This window comes from Penicillium subrubescens (assembly GCF_028828155.1).
Source record: "Penicillium subrubescens strain IBT 31985 chromosome Unknown utg000004l_segment0_segment0, whole genome shotgun sequence".
In the NCBI taxonomy this organism is placed as follows: Eukaryota; Fungi; Ascomycota; class Eurotiomycetes; order Eurotiales; family Aspergillaceae; genus Penicillium; species Penicillium subrubescens.
This window is the reverse complement of record NW_026643154.1, coordinates 864,651-892,354: the sequence shown is the minus strand read 5'-3', so window position 1 is coordinate 892,354 and position 27,704 is coordinate 864,651. Positions and strand designations below refer to the sequence as shown.

Sequence of the window (27,704 nt, the reverse complement as noted above, 5' to 3'; positions counted from 1 at the left end):
ATTCGTCCCAAGATGCATTCGTTTGTTCGTTGTCATTCCTCTATTGTCATGGTATGCAATGATATCACGAGCTGGACGGGCCTTGCGGCAGGAAGCTCAGATCAGACAACAAATCCCAGGTTCCATCTGCCGATGGTCCAATACCCAAAAACTCGGGGAAATAGTAGTTCGTAAAATTTTCTTCAGGGGGAAATTCATCCGCGGGTGCAGTGACCGGCACTGCCTCCACACGAGGTCGTAGTTTCTGGTGTACCTTGGCGATAATATTCCCCAAGGTATGCGCCGCGTGACATGGTAACCCAATAGAGTGAAGCCATTGAACGAGGCTAAGGACCAGGGAGTCAAGCTCCGCAATATTGTGCGTCAAGCCGAGTTGCGTTTCGTAGTTGTTCAATAGACGACAGATGATAATCGCAGCAAATGTGATCATGTGGTAGATGTGGTCGCTCAAGTGACGGGTTCGCTCATCTACCGTGTCCATAGCCAAGCGCACAATTGCAGTGGAGTGGCGGGCCATTTCGGAAACAAGATGGTCCTGACTGTGGACAACTTTGCCCTTCAGACCATGCTCGTAAAGGAGCAGATTAGAAAAATGAAAGCCCATCATCAGGAACTGTGATCGAGGTTGTTCTGAAGGATAAGCTATTAGTATTTTTCAATCCACGAGGCCGGAAACGTGTAATCGATTTACCCAGAATCCCTCTCCATTTCTTCTTCCACACCTTTAAAGCGGTTGTTGACGTGTGGAGATCGACCGAGTCATCGATTAGATACCCATAGACCGTCCAATATAGTTGAATCTCGGCAACCATTCGCACTTCAAAATTAATCGCATGATCAGAGCCAAGAATGGCGTCGCAACGTTCAATCTGCCAAGCTTGCAACGTTGACCTCCGACTCGTCCCAACACAGTAGTGTAAGTGTGCAAGGCATAGGTGATTCCACAAGCAAATATGATCCAATGTCACTTCATCCATCTTTGTATACCGATGAGACTGGTTCGTTATCACGGCAAAAATTGGACTAGACTGTGAGTGCTGCAATGCGAATCCACTGAGTAGCCAACTGTCGATGCTCAAGGGGACCTGCCCCACGGTAGTCGACCACATACATAAAATCAGAGCTGCTTGAAAAAAATCGACAGATTGCGGAGTAGTCAAGAGCATACTCGACACGAGAGAGCGAGCACATTCATACAGCTTAGGAGCCAAAATCGCCGCCAGCTCCTCCGAGGTATGTCGTATTGCGATCAAGCAGCAAGCGCAGAAAAGAATCGGAGATCTCCGCACACGAGGTAATAACGCGGCAGCATCGCTTTCGGGATCAAAAATGATCCATCTACCATAATACTCGAGAAATCTGAATAGTTAATTCAAATCCATGAAATCGCTTTTGGTGGGTCCAGCCCAGGCATTTGTGGGGCATGTCATACATGGAGAGTAGAGTCAACGCAAGATCTGGCGAGATGAGATCGTCCAGCACCGCCCCCAGGGACTTGGTCTCTGGGGATGGTTCGACTCTTGTATCATTGGCCAAATCACGAATGACCATAATCGGAGCCGCGGCACTCTCCGTTTCCTGGTAGATTTGATCGCCAGGGTCTGGAGTTGTTAACACGCTTCCAGGCCTGCTTAATTCATGATCAGCACTCGAGGGGCCGTCCCCAAGCCGATCAAGTAAAGTGGCCACTGTTCTTTCGAGTCGCTCCAGGCTATAAAGATAGGTCAATGATCATGCTACTAAACCCAGCGGAGCACAACAAAGATCATCAGAGTACATACCGAGCATCAGTGCCAAGCGAAGGAACAGGCTGTTGTTGTTGTTGTTGCTGCTGCTGCTGCCGTTCCTCCTCTGGGCTGTCAGCCTGCGGCGCCAGTGAGCATTTTTGCTGCAATCTTTCACATCGCAAACAGGCTCGCCCGGGGGTACCTGGCTCGTAGCAGCGTGTCTTCTGCTTCCTGCATGAAGCACACGCCCGAGAGGCGCGACCCCGGTCTGGCGGCATGCTGAGGCCAGGCAAGAATGGCGTGAAGATCCCTACCCCCGCTCTTACACAAAACGAAGGATGAGTGGATTGAAAACCATTGAGGGCTAAATGGCGAACTGGTGCATTTTGTCGAACCAACCGCATTCCTGGTAATTCCTGGTGTCACCTGATTTTGGATAAGATAAGCGCGCCCCGAACTTCCCGATGAGGAAAACGTGGAGATTTAATAGAACACTGAAATACCACGGCTAACAAGGCAGTCGACAGCGAGGTTTTCACTAGGAGTAAAGAGAAAAACCGCGCTTCTTCAATAGGAAGTATAAATAGTATTTACAAGATGAGGAGATTCGACATAGCAAAAGAGTCATATTAAAATCTATTTTCATTGTGCTCATAGAGCACCGTCATCACTTATGGTCTATACAATTCCATCGCACTGTGCATCACATCATATCATATCCTCATCTGTGCACAAAATAGCACATTGGAATCCTGCGTCTTAGCAATAACGAATCAGCGACTTAGAAATCCATCCGCAGTGCGATAGTCGGCGCAGCCTGTTGCATATTTTCTTCCGCATCACCCGACTTCGACGTTCCAGCGCCAATACCCGCACAGCGAAGGACCTCTTCCAAAAGAGATTTCTGCTCTGCATTCATGTTGGCCACCAACGTGCGGAAGATGAGTTGGTCCGCCTTGGCGAGCTCAAGTAGATACGCGGCTGACTCCTGGTGAACGGATTGGCCTTCCCGCCTAGCGCGTGCCAGGAGGGCAGACATAACCAGAGAGATTTTGGTAGGCATTGCGGCTGGTGAGATGGTCGCGCTGGTCGCGCACGATACAAGGGTACGTGCAATAACCATGCGAGAATTCTCGGGGTCGTTGGGCACTTCGCCAGAATCAGTGGGACAGCTGACGAGGAAGGCAATTAGTCGTGGAATAAGGTAGTGGGCGATCATATCGTCCGTCATGTAGCGCGGGCCCGGCTTGGTAAGGATGGATCGAAGACAGCTGGCAGCCACTGTCGCAAGCCCCACATCTTGTAAACAATCAAGCAGCTCGTCGAGTACGCGCTTGATGACCGGGTCCTGGGGTGGAAGAACGTGTCCACCGGCCGTCAGCAGGAAAGCAATGGCCAAAAGGGTATTCTTAGCACATGGAATGGAAGAGTCCGATTCTCGGCGCTGGGCGATCGTGAGAATGGTCAGGAATCGAGTCAGGCAGCCACGCAGTTGGAAAGCAACCACGTCGATGTCCTCTGGAATTTCGGAGGATTGGGTAATGCTCTGGACGAACTGTCGAAAAATGGGAAGGGCTTGCGGAACAACCTCGGTCTGGCAGATACCGGTAGCGAGGATGGTGGTGAAGATATGCAGTATACAGGCGTGAAGATCATTGCGAATGATTGACGGGAAGACTGACGCAACGTCAACGAGTGACCCGAGGGCCAAGCGAATCAGGGCAAGAGAATCATCCGACGTCACATTGAAACGTGCCATGGGAGTCGATTCACGGAGGTTAGGAAGCATGCCAGCAAGGACAAGAATGATGCTTCGAGTCAACTCAAAGAGCTGCTCGATGTCATCCGAGAGATGATCGCTTCGCTCTTGGTCGCTCTGTGCTGCCGGGTGATCCAAAGACAAGTTCTGTGCAATCTCAACAATGACAGTCTGAATGGGGATCGCCTCAGTCAGCACAAGACGATCGAAGGTGTCCATGGTCTCGGAGAAAATGGCGTCTTGGTAGATCGCATTTCCAGAGATGATTGGTCTCAAGATTCGCTTGAGAGCCTGGAGAATCTCAAGGCGCTGAGAGGCTAAAGTTGACTGGTCAACAAGTGCCTCGAACGCAAGACCAAACAACACAAAGAAAAAGGCAACCGGCTCTTCACGGTAGTTGATGCTGTCGCCTTTGCCCTTGAATTCGCCATTTGTTACAACCTTGTCCTTGTCTTCCTCGCTCTTCTTTTCGGCGTTGTCAGATTTGTCTGCTTCCTCGGCGATTTGCAATTTGCCGTCCAGAGCATCAAAAACGAAATCAATGTCCTTTTCAACAAGACCGGCAATGGCGTTGACTAGGTTGAGCCAGGTGTCTTGGTAGAACTATAGATTCAAGATTAGTACTTGGATCAGTATTGCAAAGGAGAAAATCTTACCTTGAGCAATGTTTCACGGTTCAATGCAGCGTAAACCTCATCCAAATCATTGCTCTGCGTACTCGTACCCAAAGCGCCCGAAATATCCGGCTCAAACCGCAAGCGGGCATACTCTTGGAGAGAGGACAGCCAAAGGGGCGTAAGTCCAGCAATATAAGGTTGAACCACCCTGTTAAGATACTCCTGCTCGATGCTTGCGACTTGTAACCGAGCCCATGCAGAGAAGAGGGCAAGTTTAACCATGACACGCGCATTAGAGTTCAAGCCCTTCAAGTCGCCAATCTCGGTGGTATCGGGGTTCTTCGCAAAGTTCTCCAGGCCAAGGACTAGAAGCTTCAGAATTCTGCCCATGCGATCGACGTTCGTCACTATACCGGTGGCGATGAAAGTGGCCGAGACATTGATTGCCTCAGATGCCAGCTCGGCAGAGGAGTCAACCGCAAATGCGGGTGTGAGAGCAGAGCCAATCTGGGCCTGGTATTGCTCAAGAAGAGACGCCTCGGCAAAGTCTGGGTCCGGAGTCTTTCCAAACATGGTCAAGACTTGATCGATAATCTTCAAACCCCACACCCGCAGTTCAATGACATTGGCAGTGGACGCAGAAAACGCCATTCGCACAATGTCTCCGACCTTGGCTTGAAGCGCCAGTTCGGCTGGAATGGTTTGATCGGGCAAGATAGCTTCTTGCACAGTTGCCAGCAGCTCGTACAGGCAGCTCATGGCGAAATTGCGAGTCTGCCACTTCAATAGTTCTTGGCCAGAGACTCCATCACTGGTAGGATCAGCTTGGCCGTCACCGGCAGCCGCAGACGCAAATCCAGCGACTTCATCGTCAGCAATGTCAGCTGCAGCGGTTTGGACTGCAGTAGTGGGTGCTGCCTCGACCTTAGTGCGCGTTTTCGTCATGATGTTGTGGCAGCGATGGATCCACAACTCAGTTTCAGTAAGAGCAGTCTGCTGTAGCCATTCCTGGATCATTCGCTTGAGAGCTCTGTTATCCGGTGCATCATCAAATGCAAGCCAAATGTCATCTTGGAGCGTTTCGGTGGCCGTTTGCACCACAGAAGTAGCATCTCTCTTCATCAAGTTGCTAAGTGCACGAACAGCGACATCTCTCATCAAAGAGTTGCTGGCACGGAGCTCGCCCTGCAAGCGCTTGACATATCCAGCGAAGTCCACAAAGCTGGGGGCGTAAAGAGAGAAGTGATCCAAGCATTTGGAACTTTCGGTAACCAATGCGGGGTTCTCCTCTAATTGGAATTGCCGAAGCAGGGTAAGGATCAAGTTGCGGGTTTTCGTGACGTCCTGCAAATCTGGGCCGAGAACGTTAATCAGCGAGTCCACGCATCGACTGATGACCACCGGGGTCAGGAAAGCCATTTCAATATTTGAAGTTGCGAGTGCGGCTGCTTCTTCGTTGTGGGTGTCGGCATTGTAGAGCTGGGCAAGCATGCCCAACGAGCTGGAGGCGAATGGAGAGAAGGTCAGTCCAGCAGAGTTTGCTACTCTCTCCAGGCCTCCGAGAGCCCAGAAATGCACGACGGGATGAGGATCATTGCAAAGAGACATCAGCACGCCGACGATGGTCTTGAGGTGCAGACCAGCTGCCATACCACCGATCTGTGAGTGAATGCATCCCAAAGCAGCGGCACAGCCGGCTCGGGCATTTGGTTCCCTGTTCGCAACGATAGTGTCAACAAGCCAATTGACCTGCGTGTTCGTGCATGCATTCCCAGCACTATCACAGAGGCGCCCTAAAGCCTCAACTCCGATAGTGCGAACGATAGGGTCGGCGTCGACAACGAATTTCTACCAAATATCAGTCAAATATTCTCATATCTTAGAAAAGTGAGCCAGCTTCGCATACCTGAATGAGCTCCTGGAGAATCTTGTCCGTAGAAGAATTCAGCTTTCCAGCCACGAAATCGGTTTCCTTGACTGCCACCTTCAAAGCGTGGAGCAAGGCGACCGCAATGTTAATCACTAATGCGGCTCTTCTTCCAGGGTTTCTCTGAAGGGCCGGCGAGGACAGGAAAGTGGCGATTTGCTCTACACTGCTCTCCTGCATCTTGGGCGAGTGAAGAGCAATGGCGACCGAGAACAGGTCAATTGCCGCATTGACAACTCCTGTAGTAGGTGGATCCACACATAGAGAATCACCGGCACGCAAGCTGTAAAGTAGCACCGAGTCATGCTCACTGGCTTCGCAGATAGGGAAGGTCAAGGCATCATCAACAGCTTGATCCACGGAATCAAGGGCAGACCACGCCGGGCCATTCTCGTTGCCGTGCGATCCAGTCAGGGCATCACGAATGTACTCCCGAGCAAGTCCAGTGACACCAAATCCATAGTTATCACAAAGATCCCACAGACCGTCAAATTGACCAGTTGAAGCCGCGATAGAGCTTTCCAGCGGTCGTATTTGAGTGTCCGGGTCTGCAAACGCAGAAATAGCGAGGTTCAGAAGGTTGGACTGTGATATGATATCCCCATGGCTAGGATGATGGACATGCACCAACTTCGAGAAGCACTGAAGAACTCGGCGGCGAACCATAGTCGTAAAGTCGTTTAGCTGCAAAGATGGATGCAAACGCTGTGAAATGTCTTCCATGGACTTTGGTCGTGGTACTTCATTCAAAAACTCGACCGTGTTCTGCAGCATGCCCGCGATCCTCTTGGCACCATCAGCAGTGATCAGCTTGCTGTTGAACTCCATAAAGACCAGCAAGGCACTGAGGGCGCACTCCCGCACGTGAGCTAGGAAACTTGTTTCCAGTGTGCTCGGTGGAGCCGAGTTTTCCTTGCTCAAATGCTTCGGCAAGGCATTCTTCCAGAGCAGCATCAACTGGGAAAGATGGATTTTGACAAAACTAGGTCCAAGGGGCATCAATCCACCAATCAAGATCCAGGCCGTCTGGACCTGAGTGCTTGCTACTCGAAGCTCCGATGTGGTGCTAATCTTCAAGAGATCCGTGGCCTGAGTAAAAATCTGGGCGAATACATCCACTGCACCATAAAGCGGTTGAAGGCGGGACGTGCTTAGCATTGCGGAGAGACCGTTCGCATAACCAACGCAGCGACGTGGGGATTGCCTCGGTGTAGCGAGCTGACCGATCTCTCTGTTCAAGCTGTTCATGCAAATAGTGACGCACGAGAGAAGCTGGTGGGGGCACGCCAATACGAACCCACGCAAGCTGTGCGCCGCATGAATCTGGACCGTATAGCTTGGGTGCGGAAGAACTTGAAGCAAGGCATCACGGCAGCTATCCGCAAGGACAGCGAAGGCAGAGCCAAGTGATGAGATCAGCGAAGAGAGCGCACTGACAGTGCTTGTCAATGTATATTTACTCGGCTCGCGGCGCTCTTGAATCACTTGGGGGTAGTCCTTCAAAATCTCATTGATGAGCCACCTGGCAGCATTCAGCTGGCTATTCTCCCGAAGGAGTTCCCGGCCAATCGTGTCCTCGAGAATGGATTTGACAAACTTGCGGGTCATGAGCAGTCGGAATCGGTTGTATGTGACCGTCGGATGGTTCAGCAGGTCAAACAGCAAGTTCGACGCAATTTGGCCATACCGTTCCTCTACAATCTTGTCTCCCAGGTTGCGAAGCACATACTTATAACATAAGCAAATTCCAGCGCGCGTGCGGTTTGAGGTCGTACTCTTCAGGTATTGGAAAGATAGTTGTCGCAGGAGGTCGGGGAGAAGGAAGAACAGTCGCGCATCCTTTTTGGTCGTGGCAACCGCGGTCGCAGAGGATTCAGACATGTCGTCCTCGTCCTCCTCACCCGGCCGAGCGGTTGGCATTTTAGACATTCGCTTGGATTTCTTCGACTTCGGCTTGGGTGCTGCAATAACATGTGCTTCTGTGACATGTAGCTTGACCAGGGCTCGTCCAAGAACAGCAGCCGCAGCATGGCGAACTGGTGCGACCGGGCTATCAATGACCTTCCAGATGGTAGTTTTCAAGTTTTCGAAGTCGTTCGTGTTCTCGAAGAAGGGCGTCGTATTAATCAGTTGTTCCATGCAGCGGCACGCATGAACCTGAACGAATGTAGCCTTGTCGCCGGTCACCGCATTACGCGCCTGTTTCCAAATGTCGCGCGCAACTGATTCGTCAACTGGAACACCAATGCCAACAATGATCTTGCGCAAGACTGAGAATATAACTCCTCGCAAGCCGGTATGACTACTCGCCGACTTAAGTAGCTTAAGTGTACCCGCCGTTGCGATATTAGATTGCATGAATGCGCTCTCGCCAGCTGTCGCAAATACCTCGCCCAGACAGTGCACCGCGGCGAACTTGGTCTTGAGCTCAGCTTCGCTCTTTCCAGCACTCAATATCCCTAGTAAATCGGTAATTGTCTCGAAGAGGATCCCGCGATCCCCTTTCCCCAGAATAGCACCAAAGCATCGTCCTAGGTTGTTGCGGAGCACTCGTGTGAGGGTCGGGGAGGAAAGGGTCAGGATCTTGAACAATTCCTTTTTAAGCGACTTTTGCTGTGCGGAGACCTGCGCCGCATCGAGGCCGGATATGTACTGGACTAAGTCGGAGGTGAAGGTGAGCAGGTAGAGGTCCTGTTGTTCGGAGGGGAGGTTATGGAGCTTGGGAATATCCAACTCTGGCACCGCATTTTCGGGAGGTGTGGATGCAGGGGCTGTTTCGGAGGCAGACATCGGGTATCAAGTTAGAGGGCAATTATATCCCCATTAGAATGAAAGGAAATAGGGAACAACGCGGGAGTAATGAGGTATTAGGTATGAGGTCAACAATGTCCCTCCTTATCGTGTGGCCTCACCGTCCGCGGAGATCGGACAAATTGTCGGCCCGCAAGCTGTGGATGTGTATCGGTATTTCCTTGACCGCTCGGTCGGCCGCCTATACACTTCCAAATTAGGCAATATCACTACGAATCATCTCTTTCGAATCCTCCTGTGAATCCTCCTGGATTCTCCTATGAATCCTACTACGAATACGGATATCTCCAATGGCCTAGTAAGGGCTCCTTCTCCTAGACCAGCGAGAACTGGAAGCAGACGAAGCCGTGAGGATAAGGAGGGGTTGCAGTTCTCTGGCACGGCAAAGCGAGCGAATTCGGCGGCAGTGATAGAGACTTATACAAAGCGCACAAGTAATTTAATAATTATTGATTCAAGCCTTTTGACTGGCTGCCAAGAGAGTAGCAAATGAGTGGTAAAGCTGTACGTAATTGAAAGCGCGTATAACCCGACAAGCCTGGAACCATAAGACTGCCTAAATATTAAGGTATCAAGGCAACATGTAGGAAAGCAGGAGAGATTCTGCCGGTCTTTCTGCCTAAGAAAATGGACATCAGCTTGGTGCCGCCGCGACCCCGGACTTATCAGGAGCAAAAAGCTCAGAGAGATCAAGATGGCACTTCAATTACACAGGAATCTTCTCCGACAATCTCGCAAAGGCCCTTTTTGTGATGTGTGCCGCACTTTCAGCTCCTCCACGGTCTTCTTGTCCGGGCACAGCAAATGGTCCACGATCAAACATGACAAGGCCAAAAATGACAAGGCCAAGAGCAAAGAACGCCAGATGATGAGCAAGGAAATCGCCAGTGCTACACAATGTAAGCGGCAGAGCACATTCATGTCCTTGATTCTCAAAGAACTGCGCTAATGCTCACATCTCTAAAGTATGGGGCGCCGATCCAAAATACAACCCTCGTCTGACCCTCGCGCTCTCGAATGCGAAGCGCGCCTCCATCCCCAAGAATATCATCGAAGCAGCCATTGCGCGTGGCCAAGGACTCAGCTTGACTGGCCAGGCCCTCGAGTCGGTAACAATTGAAGCTATACTCCCGGGCGGAGTGGCTGCGGTGGTCGAGTGCCAAACCGACCAGAAAGCTCGCGTCCTACAAGACATTCGATATATAATTAAGAACGGCGGAGGAACGGTGACACCAACCACTTTTTTGTTTGAAAAGAAAGGCCGTGTTGTTTTGGAGAAGAAGGATGATACAAATGTCGACGATTTCTTGGACCCGGCTATTGAGGCTGGTGCGATGGATATCAACACCGATGACAAAGGTCGCCTGGTGTTGCTGACTGATCCCTCTGAAACGAAAAGCGTCGGTGAAGCCTTTGTCAAACTGTCTGGCTTGACTATTGAAGAATTGGAGATGTTCTGGGACCCCAATCAGGAGACCTTGGTCGAGGTGAAGGATGAAGAGCAGCTGAAGGATCTCGAAGATGTTCTCAGTTCCTTGCGAGACGACCCCAGTGTTCAGGATATTTACCTGAATGCTACGGAGAAGTTCTAGTAAGCCTGCTCAATGTCTATGCCATAGACTGTGTACCATATTTTGTATAAAAGGAGATACCACGCATTTAGATCCGGCGTTCTATGGGAAATGATAGAGACTACCAAAGACTCCATTTCATCATAACTAACCAGCTTTCGTATCTCATTCCTTCCGTAAAGCCTTCATGGTACTCCTCATCAAATCGCTAGTTCCCCGGCTTCCCACTGCCTCCAACCAGTCGAGCATGTGAACCCGATACTCCTGCCAAGTGATTTTAGCACCACCATCCTTTTCAAGGGCTTGTAATGCCTTTTGGGTGGCTGGTTTCCTCAGCTTCGGGCGATCATCTGCGACATTTTGGCTTTCCTCTATTTCAGCAAAGCATGCAGCTGACAGATTGGCAAATGCGGCGTGGTGGCTTAGCGAAAATATGGAAGCCAGAGTAGCGTGGAAAGCGCTTTCGCGATCATAGTGCCGAGCAGTCTCATTCACATTGCGGACGTACGCTGTGAGAGCAGCGGTGCCTGATGCCGGCATCAAGCACCCCTGCGCATTGGGGTCCTCTGTGTTCAGAGCGCGGTTGCGCCAGACCAGGTTGCACATGTCCATAACGTAGCCATTGAATTGGTTGACCAGCTCTATCCTATACAGTGGCTCGGAAGCGTCGGGTGGCTTGATGACGTCGGATGCTAGAGAGGCTTCGAAAGAAGACTTATAACCAGCCAGGATTGAGTTGAGCCCTGAGATAACAGAAACGGTTGGTGTGAAGGCGATGGAATATACCGTCGGAGCCATAGGGACGGTTAGTCGAATATTAGCGTTGCCTGCTGCGTGAGAAAACAAGCCCGCAAGGGACTTGTAGAACTGGAGGACCGACAAAACGATCGGTGTGTCCCTTCTATCGCCAGTAGCAGGAGTTGGTACAAGCTCTTGAATGGACGACGCTAAGAGCTCTGCATGTTCAATGATTTTGCTCGAGGGGAAGGATTCTTCTGAGACCGATCGCTGCGTTCGAATTCTGACACCCCATTCTGTGATCAATGCAGAGTAGAAGTTCAGCAGCTCTATCCTAGAGCTGACAGCACTGTCTAACATGGCATGCTCCAGTGGGGCGAAAATCGCTTCTCGGAGTGCCTCGTAAGGTTCAATTGGAAGATACTGAAGAAGTCGAAGAACTTGCTCGCGGTTGTCCCGGCCATTCCATACTGAGAGATATGACTCCAGGAAAGCTCGAACGGATGGTAAAAGCTCCTGCAATATTGTTAGAGTTATAGATCATAATGGCTAGATCGAAGAATTAAAGTATTTACCTTGGTGAACGACGTGTATCCTTCAAGGAAACCCAGGACATAGGACAAAATTTCTGGCTCATCCTCATCATCTTCACGAATTTGCTCCAACTTATCCGCCAAAAAACTCTTGAGCCACTCATCTAGACGATCGTTCGCAGCCTCAGACTGAACCAGATGAAGGTATTTCTGAGCCATAGCATCGCCAAGAGTCGAGATGATCTGATTCGGCAGCTCAATTGTGTCAAGCTTGTCAACAAAATGCTCAATGTCACGGATCTCTTCAAGAGAGGTGTGCTTGTTCGACACTCGAGAGGTTTGCAACACCGGAATGACCACTTCGATCCTGCTTCGTTTCACCATGCCCCGATGCAAGACTTGATAGTTTGACTGCTGCGCTGCTTGCACCCTCTCGAGATTCTGGTCTTGGAGTAACTTTGCATGGGTCGACCATTCCGGGTCGGGGTGTTTGAAAAACAGAGCCATCCTTCTCGAGCCACCAAGATCTCCGATAATAATTTCGGGATAGTAATTCTTGAAAACCTTGAGCAAGCTCATGAGTTCTTTCTCTTCCCCGCCCGCAGTCTGGATCAACTCCATCAGAGCCTGAATGCGGAATGGCTTGACGTGCTTTCGTCGAGTGATCAGGGAAAGTAGGTGACAAAGTGGCTTCCGCAGGCTGATCATGTCCAGATGATTGAAAAGTACTGCATAAAGCTTGCCGAGGTGTGTCCGGTCCTCGAGAAGATCATAGGTCATGATTAGCCAGCGAACAAGCAAGGCCTGCGTGGCAGGGCTGGGCTTGGATTTGCTAGGTCCCAAGCAGCACACGACTTGCGTGACATGCTTCGAGGCGACTCGCTCTTGCGGATACAGGTTCTTGACCAAAGTTGTGGTCGTTCCCTGATCCAGGTGGTTCTTTGCCGTGAGTACTTTCAGCAAACGGCCCAGCGCGTCTTGTGGAATGCCATTCTCGTACGCGTCTGATGCAATTGTCTTAGCCAGCTGGCCAGCATCAGTGTACCTTTGCTTGACCGGCACAGAAGCAACTATCCGATCAATTAGCGATATGCCCAATCGAAATCAAATCATCTCCTTGGGTTTCCCTACCAGCTTCCAAGTGCTCAAGGGCATCAAGCAAGCGGCCAGACTGGCCATTCTCTAATCAAATTGTCAGTCCAATCTAAGCCCCCAAGTCACCTGTAAAAAGTATTTTCGGGAAATACCATTATCTGTGTCCATTTTGGTATTATTGTCAAGTCTTTTGAGTCGCTGTCTTTGTATCAGGCCTAGTCTGAGACGATGTGGTCATGCCCTGGACCACAGCGCGTCAAAAGGCGTGTGGCGACACAACACGTTTTCAATCTTTGTATCTCGGCGGCCAAGGGAAAAGCTTGCCGAGTTACCTCGAATTCAAATATCAAAGAAGAGGAAAAAGGAACATTCGATGCCTAAATCAGATAGTACAAGAGACCCATAGAAACTGTTGAACGTGGGCGCGTGCAGGGGAGAAATCGGCTTAAACCCGATCGGGCAACTGTCAACACTGTCCCACCCGGTATGTCTATGTCCGACACCTTCGACCTCAAGAATCACCCAGTCTTGCGACTACTGTACTACTTTTCTATTTTCAGGAATGTCATGATCGAGAAAGAAAATATGGTCATTCAATTTCTATGATTAAAATAATTTACGCGACGAGAAAACTGAATCTCAATGCTCCTAAGGAGGAATTTTGACCCAAACCTCGAAGATCAAACAACCTACTCCCAACATCATCAGCAATATGGCTGAGTTGCAAGAGTGAGGTAAATGCAACGGAATCATTAGTCCCAAACATCTAAAGCCCTATGAGAATCGATCAATGGTAAGAAATTTCACCGAGAGCTATTCCACACAAAGGGTACACTCATTTCTTCGACTTCCGCTGGCGGGTAGACGCCTTGTTGTCAACCTTGGCAGAGGTCTGAGAAGACACTGCCTCTTCCTCCTTCTTCTCCTTCTTCTCCTCAAGCTTAGGGGCAGTGGTGGGCTCTTCCTCCTCATCGCTGTCACCTCCCTGTCCGAACTCGTTGACACGCTTGTAGTCAACCTTGTACTTCCAGCCCTGGTAGAGCCAAATGAAGAAGATGACATCGTCACGGAGAGTGGCCAAACGGTGCAGCCAGGGCATCTTGACGGTGAAGGCGAACAGGTCGTCGATGAAAGTGTTCAGGAACTTGTAGGCCATCGCCTTGCCGGGCATGTGGGCAACAGACTTCAGGCGGTAGTTGATGTACAGGCTGGGAACCATCATCAGGAAACCATAGGCGTAGACACTGCCGACAAGGGTCTCGATGATGTACGAATACCACGACTTGTGGGTGTTGTACATAAGGCTGTATGCGGCATAGGCGAGGAGAAGAGGCACCGCGATAATGTACAGGTACCGGAACGCAATCTCATCATACTCTTTGGTCTTCTCCTCAGTCTCACTCAGCTTGTGCTTGTCTTCAAAGACAATCACGTAGGGCAAGAAGGACCAGAAGGAGGAGGCGGGGGGCGGGCGCAGGCGAACGTTGACGGTCTTGGTGATCTTCCAGGCTTCGAGGAGAATACCAAATCCTTGGCTGGCCAGGATCATCCAGGATGTGTTGTCGCTGTTGTCCATGAGGTAAAGGAAGATGACTGCCTGCATGAAGACATTCGCCAGAATGGTCCGCACAGATGTGCCGACATTATCCTTCTTCTTACGCCAGTGAGCCTGAACGATTAATTCCCATGTTAGCAATCCAATTCATTGGCGTCATATAATGGAGGAGCGAATAAAAGCTTACAATATCATTCTTGAATGCCAGGGTCTCGAAGACCATGTGCAAGATGGTGACGATACCAGTGGTACCTAGGAGGTAAATGTTGGTATCCAAGAGAACCTCCTTGATGGTCTCCCACTCAGAGCCGTCGCCACCACCAGGCACAGGGCCACCGTATGCGGCCTGACGAGAACTCTGCTTGGAGCCCTCGTCAATGCTGGTGAGGATACTGAACTTCCAGTTGGCCAAGTTGTTGAGAGAAATTCGCAAAGGCACCTCGGTCACAGTCGAGTTCAACTCGGTCATGTGGGTCTTCAATTGCCAGAAAGTGTTCAGGAACAAAATCGGGTAATACCAGCCGTTCTTGCCGGACTGGTCTCGGGCACCAGTGCGCTCCAGCTGCACATACTGGCGAACTGCTGGGTGGATCTGGGAGAACCTCTGAGTACCAGAGTCGGGAACCACGGAGAGAGTGAAGTTGGGGTGGTAGTAGGAGACCGTCTGCACGTCCGGAGTATCATCCACCTCCTCCTCCTCGCCTTCCTCGGAAGCGGCCAGCAGATTCTTCAGCTTCTTAGCCTTCTTCTTAGGGAGGTACTGGTTCAGAGGGCGCAAGAAGTGGACGGCATCAGCGGTATTGTAACCCTTGGCGGCAGGATCCAGCTCGTGTCCCGTACGGGCGACAAAAAAGTGTGCAAAGAGAGTTCCATTTTGCTGAACCTGTTTGGGGAGCTTGATGGTGGTGTCGATCTCACGGGTGTCGCTGTAATTGCCAACCGTGAAGTTCTTCTCCTGCATCACAAGCACGCTATCCTTGGACTTGAACGAAGGCACCACGATGGACGGGGTCACATAGATGCTGATATCGATGGCGCTGTCGGCCGGCCAGATAGGGGAGATGAGGTCCGGGATGGCACTGTAATCAGCGATCTCGCTGGGGTGGGCGCGATCCGCAAACGAGGGCGTGTTGTTCGACTTGACGGTGGAGGCTGCATTCTGCTTGTTGCCGAAGTATTGACCAATTACGAACTGCACCAGCAGAAAGATTCCGAGGCCCTGAAGGGCACCCTTGAAGCCGGACTAGAGATGATCGTCAGTCAGCTTCGAAAGGACAGCTCCGTCTTCCCGCAACCTTGTGCCAACCAAGCCACATACATTGCTTCCCTCCTCCTCTCTGCGTTGCCGCTGTTCAGGCATTGTGCGATGGCGGGAGATGACAAGAGAAAGAGAAAGAAGGGGGGCCAACGCGGCCAGAAGAGTTAGCGGTTGGCTACGGTTGGATCTCCTTGGTTGCAGCCCGTTCGGCTTAAGGCGACATTTGGGGCGTGGGGGGGTCTTGGGTCTTGGCATTCTAATCGGTTCCCCCTCCAACTCTCCGCATTGGTCCGGAGAAGCTCTAGGGACCTTTTTTCAACTTGAGAGCTGCGACAGCTCACCACGACCTGCGCGAACTTGTCGCTGACCCTGTTTGATCGCGCAATGGGTATCGCGCTTAAGCACTGGCGCTGACCCCGACTCTATCCATGGAGACCCACCCTTCTCCCGATTCCCGCTCGCAATTCCCGTCGCATAGCGAACCGCGAGTATGGCTGATCACCGCGGGAGATTCGCCCATTGGTATCTCAGTCGCACGGCAGGTACTTGCGCATGGCGACTATGTCTTGCTCGGGCTTGCGCATACGGTCCTAGATCGTGACGAGCGACGCCGAGACGGTTTTGACGCCTTTCTAGCCGAAGTGGAAGAACATCGAGACGAAGGATGGACGCAACGAATGAAATCTGTCCCCTTGGACATCAGGTACGCGCTGCTAGCTCAAGCTCTGGAGACGAAGAAGCCAGATACAGCAAGGGACATAGACTAATAAGCTTCTACCGTAAAGAATGATGGGGGAATGCCAGGCAGTCTTTGCGCAAGCAGTCGCAACATTTGGCCGAGTGGATATCCTCTTGTGCTGCACAAGCCAAGGTTCGTATATCATTTGCGAACTTCAATTGTAGCTCCAAGTCACTGACTCCCTCTGTCAGCCCTCATTGGAACCGTCGAAGAGCTGTCCGCCTCCCCACAGACCCTGAACCTTGTTCGCGATCAATTCGAGGTGAACTATTTCGGACCTCTCAATATAATCAAAGCCGCATTACCTCATATGAGGAGAGAAAATTCTGGTCACATCATGATCTTGTCAGGAATCAGTAAGATATTCTCGGGTAGCTAGCATGCACCATTTGCCGTCTGCTAACAAGTAATAGCCGCCCATATTGGAACACCGGGGCTTGGGATGTACTGCGCTGCTGGCTGGGCTCTTGAAGGATTCTGTGATGTGAGTTGTTCTACCTATACTAGACAGACTACCAGCAAACTAACATTCCCAAACAGAGCCTGGCATTCGAAATCGCACCATTCAACCTCAAACTCACCATCGTCCAATGCAGCATCGAGATCGGCATTCTCACCAATCTAGTCACCAGCGTCCCACCCATTTTCCCCGCTTATTCCCCCGCAAACAACCATGCGCCGCTGTTTCGGGGTATACTCAACCGCCTCGTTCCCCGACTCCCCGATGCCGTTTCTGAGGGGTTATTCGGCAACACGGCTACAGCCAATCGATCTAACGAGAGGGAGGAGAGTTCGAGAGTGAGCTCGATCGAGAACGGCCCATTCTCCTTACCCGAAGTTGTCTCTATGCATCCACCATTAAGCTCCGCACACCTGGAAGTCTTAGTCTCGGAAACGGTATACGCTATCACATCAATTGCCGGCCATGAGAATCCCCCATCGCGGCATATCGTCGGACAAGAAGGTGTTGCCAGCGTCAAGGAGAAGCTGAAGACGGTTAGCGAGGAGCTCGAGGATTTCATTCAAGCTAGCTTTGCTGTCGATGTGGCCGCTGATGCGGAGCCTATGCCTCCCATGGGAGCCACGAGTCAAACACCTTTTTGAGGCGTCAAATAGATATCCCCGATCAACATAATTTCATATAAATAAGCTAGGATTATCATCTGTTTAACCCTGTCTTTCCGACGCTTCCCCTCAACCCGGGTTTCACTCGATGCTTAACGTGTGATAAGGCCACTTGTTAGGCCATGATCTGCACATATTGCACTGTATGCAACAATGTATTAGGAGGCGAGCACATAAACTCTATCAGCAATCTCTAGGTATAGACAAATTAGGCCAAGGGTGTCAACACTCTCGAGTGATTATCATTGGAACAGTTGTCAAAATGCACTAGACACCCTGGACCCGATGCGCTGGCCATCTGCCGTTTGCTGTGGTGGCTTGCTTAGATATGGATGGACAACCCAATCAAGGGCAAGCTTGCGACCCATAAAACACTGCGACTGAGATTTTCCCCGCCAGACATATTGACCTACTTGATATCATGATGCCTAAATACACACGGGGGTGATACATAATGAGGCTCTTAAATCACCCGGGTTAAGACAACATCATCATAAATACCCCAAAGCATCCGAGCGAAGGCTTCAATCCGACCAAAAACAATCTACAACTCTGGTGATCACACAGTCTCATCTACTACTTGAAGCTTCACTATCGCAAACATGACACAGCCAATCGCGATTCAACCCAAGCCAGTGAAGAAGCCCGAGCATACCACTAGCTACCAAGACAAATGCGAAGGTTGCGACATCCAACGAGTTGGCAATCCTTATACTGCGTGTGCTTGTTGGTCAAAGTGCAAGGTACGTCCTCCGTCATGACCTCGTCGGATAGGAAGGGTTTGTGGGAATATGAGACGCTAATTTGTACAAAGACCTGTGACAAGTCCACGATCACTTCGCACAGAGAGCTGTACCATATTCAGAATGTTTCTATGGGGAAATGCGTGAGCACTTCATTTCGAGTCATGACTTTTCTTTTGGGAAGGCTTTATGCTAATGTCAACGTTGATTAGACTTGTCCCAAGACAACGGCTTAGATTATCACTTAAGTGGGAAATATCTTGGAGTGTGATATCTAAATTGAACCGGATTACCGAAGAGGCGATATCACTTTTTATTATCATTTATAACCCAATGAAATTGTTCTAATGTCCACTTCCACGGAGGTGGAATCTGTTGAGTGTACTGTAGTTGCAAACTCAATCCTTATGTTACACTGTGCATGAGAGCCATCGTTTGTATTGAGTAGGAGCACCCAGTATCAATCATTGCTGTCCGATGGGAGTGCAAGTTCACTTCTGCTTGAGGAACCAAGCTAGTCTCACGTCGAAGAGACTTCCCATGTCCTGATTCTTGCGATAACACCGAATCTCTTTCCATGAATTTGCTGTACGGCCATCTGGCCTGCGGCCATCGATCTGGAGAATTTTGTAGACCAGGGTCATCGGCGATGAGATGTCGGATACGATAATCTCGTCTGGTTCCTCGGTAGTAGTCTGCGCCTCGATTGGGGGTTGTGTGGGCTCTTCAGTAGGCTCGTCGGTCTGTGCTGCGACGTTCTCTTCGATCTGTGCTGGAGTTTGCTCTTCAATGGGCGCTTCGACGGGCGCTTCGACGGGCGCTTCAATGAGCTCTCTGGTGGGCTCGTGAATTGGCTCTTCGACAGACTCATGAATGGGCTCTTCGATAGGCTCGTTGGTTGGTACTTCGATAGGCTTTTCGACAAGCTCCTCGGTGGACTCCATGGTGGGTTCTTCGTTGCGCTCCTCCATAAGGTCATCAATGCGCCCTTCGGGTGGTTCCGACAGTGTTGATGGTGGGGAAGAAATTGGCCGGGCTGATGAAAGTAGTGACGATGGTGGTCGATTCTCTTCGGGTTCGGGCTCTGCCTCTCTCGGGTTAGTGACCAAATCCAGGGCGTCGTGATTATTAACAGCAGGCATAATGATTTGCGAAAGGATGTCGGTCCGTGGGAGCGGAAGGCTGCCAGCACCAATAACAACCTGAACTCCGGACTGGCGCTCAAGCTCAAGCTTAGGTTCAGGCTCAGGTTCAGCCACGGCTTCTACCTCAAATTCAGCCTCGGGTGCAGGTGAAGGAGGTCGGATCTTCCTCGGCCGGCCACGCTTTCGTTTTGCTGGAGGCTCAACAGCAGGGAGGGGTGTCGGTCGCTTGGATCCCTTCTCGGCCGCATCCAGATCATGCCGTGGGCTAACAATCACCACTTGGACCGATCCATTCTCGTCGCGGGGCTTGGCTTCCAGGTTGGCTGATACTTCCATTGCCTCGCCGTTTACAAGGTCTTCTTGCTTGGTTTCTGTAAACGCGTCTTCCACTTTCAGGCTTTGATTCGTTTCCTGGAGACCTTCCATGGGTTGAAGCTCCACTTTCTCCGGAATGTCTTTCGTCGGAGACTCTTCCTTCAGAGTTTCTAGTTCGGGCGTCTTGATCCTTGATACTTCTGCTTCCTGAGGCCCTTTCGTGCAAGCGCCATCATTCTGGCCAGACTCCTCCTTTCGCTCTGCGGTAACCGCAGGTGAGCGTAGAAAGACCCGCTGGCCTGTAGGGACCACGAACGAAAGCTTTCGGTCACCAATTTCGTGTATCTGCGGAAGATTAGCGAGTCAGAGTCTCCACAGTAACCAGGTAGATGAGTTCATACCCTGACTTCTTTATCGATGACCAATCGATCTTGTCCTTTGCCATAACAGTAGGAGAACCGCCAGACATCGCCGACCAAAAAGACACCCGCCTCAATAAGCTGAGTGAGCTTAACCTTTGAACTCTCGCCGGACGCCGCAGTATCGCGGGTCCTCTGTTTTTGTCCCCAGAACTTCTCGAACTCGCGCTCCTTAAAGGAGTCAAAATCACCGTTCTCTCGCTTCCGTCGCGCCTGCTCAGCCTGGCGCAGCCATTCTGGGTCAAACCGGCCGTTCTCGAGATCAAGTTGGAATTGACGAATGCCATCGCGCCAGTTATTAGAGTATCGAACGAACGATTCCGGGAGTGGGGGGATTTTCGTGTTGGGGTCGTCGGATGGGAGCTCTGAAGCTGGGTGGGTATCTGCGGGGAGGAGAGCTAGAATCTCCCGTTTCTCGTCTTCTTCAAGAATGTCCCATGCTTCAGGTCTAGCTAGGAGCTTCTGTAGATTATGGTAAGAGTATGCTGTTAGCTTCGCGACTCTATATTGCTTGGTACCTGAATGGGGGATTGGTGGCCATACCACTAGATCGGCATCGATAAGGGCGGACTTGTCGCTCGTAAATAGCTGCTCCTCGCTCCACTTGCCCCGAGGCGCGGCCTTTCGAGAGTTTCGCTTCTGGGGGCTTGGTGCTGGAGAGGATGCTGGCGACGACATTTCCAGATAATGTTTTTCTGCTACATTGGCCTGGCCAGCCCGGGCAGCAGTAGCTCGTCTAGCATAGAATTGTGAGAGTCCAGGTTGAACAAAGCCCAGAGTGGATCGTTGCGCAGCTCACCCCGAACGGCCGCCCCTTCTGCCGCTTGCGACCGCCCCGCTTCTACCAGCCATTCTGGCCGATTGACCGGAGTGTTTCGAGACTAAACAAGAGGGATTCAATTGCTGTCACTCAGTCCAGCAGTCGTCAAGATGGTAAAGTCAACCCAGATTGCGCGGCTTGATGGTAGGTGAAGATTCTAAAATTGAGTGAGGGTTCGTCGGTACTGATATATGCGCAAACAGGCCTTATGCTGGCCGCCTCGGTGGATGATGAGCAGGTGAGAGCGCATCAGGAGGAACAATACTTACCAGAAGCCCCAGGTTGACTGACTGGTTTGACAGGCAGAGTCAGAGCTGGCTGAGATCAAGGGCCAGGCTAAGATGATCTTCCGGCGATTGAATCGAAACTCCGCACCCCAGGCAAGCATCGAGTCAGGACAATACAACCTTCAGTACGTGGGCACCGAATACCGTGGTCAAATCGAGTTGATGCCTAACTGAAATGATAGCTACACGATCCAAGACGATGTTTGCTTCCTCTGCATCTGCGACCGCTCCTATCCCCGCAAACTCGCCTTCACCTATCTCGCTGATCTGGCCTCCGAATTCACCACCACCTACTCCCAATCACAATACCTCTCCCCCACACTCCGGCCTTATGCCTTCGTCGAGTTCGATACATTTATCCAACGCACCAGGAAGCTGTACCAAGATAGCCGTGCCTCTCAGAACCTGGATAAGCTGAACGACGAGCTGCGCGATGTCACCAAGGTTATGACCAAGAACATTGAGGATCTGCTATATCGTGGTGACAGCTTGGAGCGCATGGGCGAGTTGTCCGGTCGGCTGCGGGAGGACAGTAAGAAATATCGAAAGGCAGCAGTGCGCATCAACTGGGAATTGTTGGTGAAGCAGGTAAGATTGTTCCCCCGAGCTCTTTTGGTTTGAACTTCAGTGGCTAATCAAGTCAAAGTACGGGCCTTTCGCCGGCGTCGGGTTCGTCGTGCTCATTTTGCTGTGGTGGCGATTCTTCTGAGCGCTGCTCCTCTTCCATCATCTCCAATATTCAACACCCCTTATCGTATGAATGTATGCATAGTTAATACCTCCAGGTGGTTGCAGGACACAATCCACCTATCTCTCTCTAGAATGCAGAATTATGTGCAAACTCCAAAACGAGTCATCTCGCAGCTCATCGTAGGATCTCATATGCATATGTTTTTAAATCTCATCTTCCTCTTCGTCAAAGTCATCTTCTTCTCCCATGTCGTAGAGAATCCGACCTCCTTCACCAGGGCCATCTCCATGCTGCGCGTCAAAGTATGGTAAGACAACACCCTCTCTGTCCCGCCGTTGACGGTCCGTGAGACCCAGTTCAAAAGTCGACTTTGGCTCGTCGTCATCGGGATTTGTATCGGGCTCCATGGGAGGGTTGTACAAGACATTGTCATCCAGCAAAGTCACAACCTCTTTCACATGTTGAGGGGAATACTGCGACGCGGGAGGGAGAAGGTACCATTCCAAGACTCCACGACCACTCTTTCGGCGGTGCTCCAGCTCCAGCACAATACCCTCTGCGGCTCCAGTACCAGCCAGCTTATCCAGTCGGCCAAGGAGGACACCATCTTGTTCTTCCTCAAGGCCAAATACCGGAGCAGCCAGACTGCGATCGCGTGCAGCCTTTTGGGCTAGGATGTGGGAGAATGAATGAAGGGTGATGATACTCGTCGCAAGATATGTCAAGACTGGCAGCGGCGACGGTGAGTAGTGATTCTGCTGAGGCAGAGCAGGGACATCTTGATGCCATGTGACTACAAGCGAAGCATCAGCCTTGCCAGCCGATGGGCCTGTAGATGCGATGAATGAGCCGAGGAAAGACGGGAGATGGAATCCAGGGTCTAATCTTTTTGAGCTCAAGAGAGGGTTGATTGCATCGATGATAATAAGACGACCTGCAGATATCAATTAGCTCGACTGGGGATCAAATGATGATGTACGGTAGGTAATCTCATGATGACTCACGCCGTGATGGCCCCGTCGCTGCAGGCTGGTATGCCGCTGCTACCTCTTTAGCAATGTCGGCGGGACTCTTTCGGCGAGTCGATACAAATGCATCGACACCATCCGGTTTCTTCAACGTTTCAAATGCAATGAAGGTGACATGCACCTTAGAGAGCTATCCATGTAGTCAGCATTACACTCTTTGTATGTACTGCCGATGAATAACACAATGTATCTATAGTCGAAGCACGAAACAGGTTAGCTTACCTTAGCGCGTCTGATATACTCCTTGATGAGGGGTGTAGCGGGTTGCTCCAACGAATCCTGCAAAAGGGTGAGCGGAGAGGCTGTATCCCTTAGGCTCAATAGCTTCGAGATCAGAAGCAGATTATGCGTCCTCCGATGAGACAGATTGACTGGGGCCATGGCTGTATGTGGTGAAAGATGTGGCTCGTTTTTGCAGGGAAGACGAGACTAGCTGAAGTGGGGTAAAGTCAGCCTGCGAAAATTTCGCGGTGGGATTTAAAGTTGGGCTCGACGGGTCGGCCCGTGGGGCTGCATGCCTGGCCTCGAGAAGGATCTTCTTTTTTTGTTCATAGGATTGTTAGGACTTTAGGAGATTGGGCGAAGTTATCATAATATTTTAGGTCAAGCAATCACTCCCCCTTCCCCTCTGATGGCCTAGTTGGTATCCACCATAAATTGGTGAACCATTGGTGTGCCCTGGAGGAAAGGGCAAACAAAAAAAAAGAAAAAAGTACTGGGCCAGTCTTGACGCTTCGAGCTCCACGGACGGCCGGGCACACCCCTAGGCGGGGGGGGTTCGTTTTTTTGGAGATTTTTCGTCACTTTATTTTTCTAATAAAGATATTCATTCTAAATTATTATGCTGTATTAATTCTAATTCATGAATAGCCTTTTTGGTGGTGTTAGAGGGTGTAAATAGCTATACTAGGCGGTACTAGAGGCTGGTGATGTTTGTCGGTGTCCTCGCATGGCGGCGCAGTAACAAGGCAAAGCATATAGGAGAGGAGAAGGTTAGGGATTATTCACGGTTGCAGAGAGTTTTACTATTTTCGCTCGCATATAGTGGATTATTGTTGTTGTCTACATGGAATACTTGTTCTATGGCTACCTGTCGTCCTTTGCCTTGAACCCATTCCACCCAAACATACCTTTCTTTATCCTCATGAATATTCTCTTATGTTAGAGGCTACTGTAAGCTAGATTGGAGACTTGGGGAAAGGGGCTCTTTAAGGTGCCACCGTACATTCTGTCAAGATTGCTGGGCTTTACGCTGGTAGGTCAGAATCCATGAACTTGTGCCAATTTGGTCGACCACAGCATATGGTCACTATGCTTATTGCTACTGATATATCAGGCTTGCGGGATTTTATTGGACTTTTGAAGAAGTGAGTGGACATTTCAAGTTTGTCTACGCTTCGAGGTCTACAAAATTTGGGCTGCTCATAATCCGCTTCTACATCACGGACCTTTTCTAACTATTCGGAGCGTTTCCGGCTACTCGAGTGGGCTTCACACCATTTTTTTGTCTCTGTTTAAAGTTTAGATTAGCAGTTTGAGATGATCTTGCGTTATCGGGTGGTTTCGGATTGTTACCTATGGGGAGTAGTGTCAGTACGGATGCTGCTCGGTCTGCGTGAACATATATCTCACGAAGTCCATTTTGACAGCAGGGCAAGTTTATAGTCTATTGAAAATAAACTTGACTCGGTACAGCGCGATAGAGTATCTAAGCCTCAATAAGGATCGCTCGAGTAATCAAAGCCGTCACATGAACAAAAGCTAAATAGAAAACTAATAACGGTGTTGCTATCTACGAACAGTCATGTTTAACTTTCTCCCGTTGAGGGAAACTGCGCGAAAGGATGATCCGGGTGACCGGAATAAACTTCTCTTCCGCCAGCGCAGCTTGCAGATTCCAATCGTGACGACCTGATACCCCCAAATCTCGATTTCTTTTAATGATGCGTTCTTTGACTATCCGCTAATCCTATCGCAATCTTGCACACACGAGAGACGCGAAATTATCTCACCCGTTGCTCTCCATTCAATCGCCGCAATCTTGCCACACAACCATCCTGCCCGAGACATCACAGTCATCTCGAGCAGCCACCATGGCTGAACCCCCCGCCAAACGAGCTCGGCGCGTCGACAGCAGTACTATGTGGGAGAAAAATGACTCTCACACTGTCTCCGCGGAGCAAGACTCAGATCATGGCCGCCGACGCTCACCACATCCCCGAGACGACCGACGCGACGGCCCTCGTGAAGACCGCCGTTATCGCTCGCGTTCCCGAGATCGTAACGACAGAAGGCGAGAAAGGAGCTGGTCTCGAGATCGCCGCGACCGAGACCGGAGAGATCGAGACAGAGATGGACGCGGAGCTCGAGACCGCATGAGGAGTGCTAGCAGAGAACGTGGGCACGATCGACGAGGTAATTGCAAATCCCCAAGGATCTTGGTCTCCGTGAGTTTAACTGAATGTCCACTAACTCGATATGCGCAAACAGGTTATGCCGGTAAGGGCGACAAGTTCCGTGACCGCTCACGATCACCCGGCCGGAATGGTACGAAACCCCGATCCTCTCGATCTCCACCCCCTCGAGGACCTAAAGGTGACCGCCGCCCTGATCGCAAAGATCCGCGATCTCGGGATGATGGACGAACGGCAAACGGCTTAGCCAGTGCCAGCCGTCATGCAGAGGAAATGGATGTGGATTTCAAGGAAGATGCCGACGAGGATGAGATGGAGGCGATGATGCGAAAGAGCATGGGTTTCACCAAATTCAGAACCACCAAAAACACCAAGGTTCCTGGAAATGATATCTACGGTGTGCGCAAGGAGAAGAAGAGCGAGTACCGCCAGTATATGAACCGTACAGGCGGTTTCAATCGGCCGCTCAGTCCGTCGAGGTGATTTTCTTTCAAATCTTCTTTTCTGGCTTTTGCATGATATCTCCCCGGAAGGCTCATTTCCCCTTCTCTTGGCCTTTGCACTTTTCTCTTTCTCAGCACAGTTTGCATTTTGCGGAGCATGGTATCTCTGGGTTGTTTTAAACTTTGTACGGCAAAACTTCTGTGACTTTCAATGCCACATTATCTATGGAAATTTAAGTAAATTGGAAAGAAGCACTTTAAATTTGTAGTGGACCTGCTGTTCAGTCTAGACTTAGGCTGGACTGGAGAATGCGATAGCACATGACTGGGGCATATCCTAAATCGCAGTGACGTAGCCCAACATTTAGGTACCAAGACCGGTTCTCGCATTTGGCCCTTCTCCCCCATTCCAACACAACGTGGCTTCGTTTCGACCATTTGCTTCCAAGATCGCGCCGATAGCAAAAATGTCGGCCACGAGCGATTGCCGCGAAATTGTCGTTGTAGGTAAGTCCACATTGCTTGGAATTCCGATACCCCGCACGCGAACATCTTTCCTTGAGCTAGACATAGCTGACCGTGGATCTATCAACTCCAGGCGGTGGCATCATTGGATGCTGCACGGCATATTTCCTTACGAGACACCTTTCTTACGACCCAGCCCATCATAAAGTAACGCTTCTCGAGGCCTCCGACATTGCAGGCGGGGCATCGGGCAAAGCGGGCGGACTCCTCGCGCAATGGGCTTATCCAAGCAACATCGTGGATCTCAGCTTCAAGCTTCATGCACAACTCGCAAAGGAACATGACGGGAAGAACAGATGGGGCTATCGGGAGACCAATTGCGGTCAGCTCGTTGTCAAAGGCCGCGCTATGAGCGAGAAGAGTCAAAAGAAAGAAGAAGGCGAGTCTCTGCAGAAGCGCAGCACAGCCGCTGTCTCCAAGCTCAAATCGGCCAAGATCCCAGAGGATCTTGATTGGATTGAGCCAGACCTTCTGCGCGCCTACGAGAGCATGAGTGGGCCTGGGGAAACCGCTCAGGTGCACCCATACCTGTTTACTACCTCCATGGCAAAACTGGCGGAAGAAAAGGGCGCAGAGATTATCCTGGGACAGGTCACAGATATCTCTCGTCCAGGCGATATTGTTGAGTCCGTTACATATACCGACAAGGCGTCGGGGGAGTCGCGCACTATCCCTGCCACCGATGTGATTGTCGCTGCTGGCCCATGGACTCGTTCTGTCCTTCCAGAGGCCCCTATTGCGGCAATGCGTGCCCACAGCGTTGTCATTGAACCAGCAAGACCCGTCAGCGCGTATGCTCTGTTTACAAACATTGAGATCCCAGCCAACTTTAACCCCGCAAAGAAATCACGACCCACGGTGGCCGCACCAGAGATCTATACTCGTCCCGACGACACCGTCTATGCCTGTGGCGACGGAGACAAGACTGTACCATTGCCGAGTACATCCGCAGATGTTGAGGTAGACCCTGAGCGCTGCCAGGAGATTATTGATCAGGTTGGTAGCATCTCGGATGCACTGCGCGATGGCAAGATTCGCACAAGGCAGGCCTGCTATTTGCCCAATTGCGAAAACGGTGGCGGTCCCTTGATCGGCTTGACCCATACCAAGGGCCTTTATCTCGCTGCTGGTCATACCTGCTGGGGTATTCAGAATGGTCCTGGCACTGGAAAGCTCATGAGTGAATTTGTGTTTGACGGCCAGGCCAAGAGCGCGAAGATTGGATCTTTGGATCCTCGCGATCAGCTTTGAATATAATCTGGACATATCATTGTATATAGAGAGAGAAGAATTGATGACCATTTATCCATTCATTTCTTCCGATTTCGTATCGTTGGTAATTGTTTAATTTCTTTTGTAGTACAACTCAACACTCTACTGTACATGCCTGTTCGCCGCGTGCGGAGCTCGGGCCACGTA

The 27,704-nt window shown here is 50.8% G+C and overlaps 12 protein-coding genes across 12 annotated transcripts; 6 read left to right on the top strand and 6 right to left on the bottom strand.

Annotated features, from left to right (window-relative positions):
• Positions 1–64: 64 nt before the first annotated feature.
• Positions 65–2,005, bottom strand: N7473_005421 (uncharacterized protein; the record flags this gene model as incomplete). Its single annotated transcript, XM_057151361.1, has 4 exons — positions 65–630; positions 692–1,359; positions 1,433–1,711; positions 1,782–2,005. 4 exons carry the CDS (start codon positions 2,003–2,005, stop codon positions 65–67), a joined length of 1,737 nt encoding a protein of 578 aa, XP_057009166.1.
• A 503-nt stretch (positions 2,006–2,508) lies between these two features.
• N7473_005420 (AP-1 complex accessory protein LAA1) lies at positions 2,509–8,820 on the bottom strand (the record flags this gene model as incomplete). The annotated part of the gene is made up of 3 exons (XM_057151360.1): positions 2,509–4,089; positions 4,143–5,951; positions 6,010–8,820. The coding sequence occupies 3 exons, from the start codon at positions 8,818–8,820 to the stop codon at positions 2,509–2,511; spliced, it is 6,201 nt and encodes a 2,066-aa protein (XP_057009165.1).
• Positions 8,821–9,485: 665 nt separating this feature from the next.
• On the top strand, positions 9,486–10,534 carry N7473_005419 (post-initiation translation factor DPC29). The gene is made up of 2 exons (XM_057151359.1): positions 9,486–9,740; positions 9,808–10,534. Exons 1-2 carry the CDS (start codon positions 9,536–9,538, stop codon positions 10,431–10,433), a joined length of 831 nt encoding a protein of 276 aa, XP_057009164.1. The 5' UTR covers positions 9,486–9,535; the 3' UTR covers positions 10,434–10,534.
• Positions 10,535–10,577: 43 nt separating this feature from the next.
• On the bottom strand, positions 10,578–12,946 carry N7473_005418 (Mis6 domain protein; the record flags this gene model as incomplete). The annotated part of the gene is made up of 4 exons (XM_057151358.1): positions 10,578–11,666; positions 11,726–12,753; positions 12,815–12,865; positions 12,931–12,946. The coding sequence occupies 4 exons, from the start codon at positions 12,944–12,946 to the stop codon at positions 10,578–10,580; spliced, it is 2,184 nt and encodes a 727-aa protein (XP_057009163.1).
• Positions 12,947–13,613: 667 nt separating this feature from the next.
• On the bottom strand, positions 13,614–15,693 carry N7473_005417 (CLPTM1 family protein; the record flags this gene model as incomplete). The annotated part of the gene is made up of 3 exons (XM_057151357.1): positions 13,614–14,447; positions 14,521–15,576; positions 15,652–15,693. The coding sequence occupies 3 exons, from the start codon at positions 15,691–15,693 to the stop codon at positions 13,614–13,616; spliced, it is 1,932 nt and encodes a 643-aa protein (XP_057009162.1).
• Positions 15,694–16,019: 326 nt separating this feature from the next.
• Positions 16,020–17,434, top strand: N7473_005416 (short chain dehydrogenase/reductase family protein; the record flags this gene model as incomplete). The annotated part of the gene is made up of 5 exons (XM_057151356.1): positions 16,020–16,294; positions 16,377–16,462; positions 16,522–16,686; positions 16,744–16,814; positions 16,871–17,434. The coding sequence occupies 5 exons, from the start codon at positions 16,020–16,022 to the stop codon at positions 17,432–17,434; spliced, it is 1,161 nt and encodes a 386-aa protein (XP_057009161.1).
• Positions 17,435–18,057: 623 nt separating this feature from the next.
• N7473_005415 (uncharacterized protein) lies at positions 18,058–18,434 on the top strand (the record flags this gene model as incomplete). The annotated part of the gene is made up of 3 exons (XM_057151355.1): positions 18,058–18,198; positions 18,270–18,341; positions 18,411–18,434. The coding sequence occupies 3 exons, from the start codon at positions 18,058–18,060 to the stop codon at positions 18,432–18,434; spliced, it is 237 nt and encodes a 78-aa protein (XP_057009160.1).
• Positions 18,435–18,689: 255 nt separating this feature from the next.
• Positions 18,690–20,929, bottom strand: N7473_005414 (uncharacterized protein; the record flags this gene model as incomplete). The annotated part of the gene is made up of 4 exons (XM_057151354.1): positions 18,690–20,003; positions 20,060–20,539; positions 20,621–20,813; positions 20,877–20,929. The coding sequence occupies 4 exons, from the start codon at positions 20,927–20,929 to the stop codon at positions 18,690–18,692; spliced, it is 2,040 nt and encodes a 679-aa protein (XP_057009159.1).
• Positions 20,930–21,007: 78 nt separating this feature from the next.
• N7473_005413 (SNAP receptor SEC22) lies at positions 21,008–21,893 on the top strand (the record flags this gene model as incomplete). The annotated part of the gene is made up of 5 exons (XM_057151353.1): positions 21,008–21,041; positions 21,101–21,135; positions 21,200–21,309; positions 21,367–21,772; positions 21,831–21,893. 5 exons carry the CDS (start codon positions 21,008–21,010, stop codon positions 21,891–21,893), a joined length of 648 nt encoding a protein of 215 aa, XP_057009158.1.
• Positions 21,894–22,078: 185 nt separating this feature from the next.
• N7473_005412 (Elongator subunit IKI1) lies at positions 22,079–23,284 on the bottom strand (the record flags this gene model as incomplete). Its single annotated transcript, XM_057151352.1, has 3 exons — positions 22,079–22,809; positions 22,880–23,033; positions 23,126–23,284. 3 exons carry the CDS (start codon positions 23,282–23,284, stop codon positions 22,079–22,081), a joined length of 1,044 nt encoding a protein of 347 aa, XP_057009157.1.
• A 1,712-nt stretch (positions 23,285–24,996) lies between these two features.
• Positions 24,997–25,800, top strand: N7473_005411 (SNUT3/LISCH7 family protein; the record flags this gene model as incomplete). The annotated part of the gene is made up of 2 exons (XM_057151351.1): positions 24,997–25,318; positions 25,394–25,800. 2 exons carry the CDS (start codon positions 24,997–24,999, stop codon positions 25,798–25,800), a joined length of 729 nt encoding a protein of 242 aa, XP_057009156.1.
• Positions 25,801–26,227: 427 nt separating this feature from the next.
• Positions 26,228–27,536, top strand: N7473_005410 (NAD(P)/FAD-dependent oxidoreductase; the record flags this gene model as incomplete). Its single annotated transcript, XM_057151350.1, has 2 exons — positions 26,228–26,267; positions 26,359–27,536. The coding sequence occupies 2 exons, from the start codon at positions 26,228–26,230 to the stop codon at positions 27,534–27,536; spliced, it is 1,218 nt and encodes a 405-aa protein (XP_057009155.1).
• Positions 27,537–27,704: the final 168 nt, after the last annotated feature.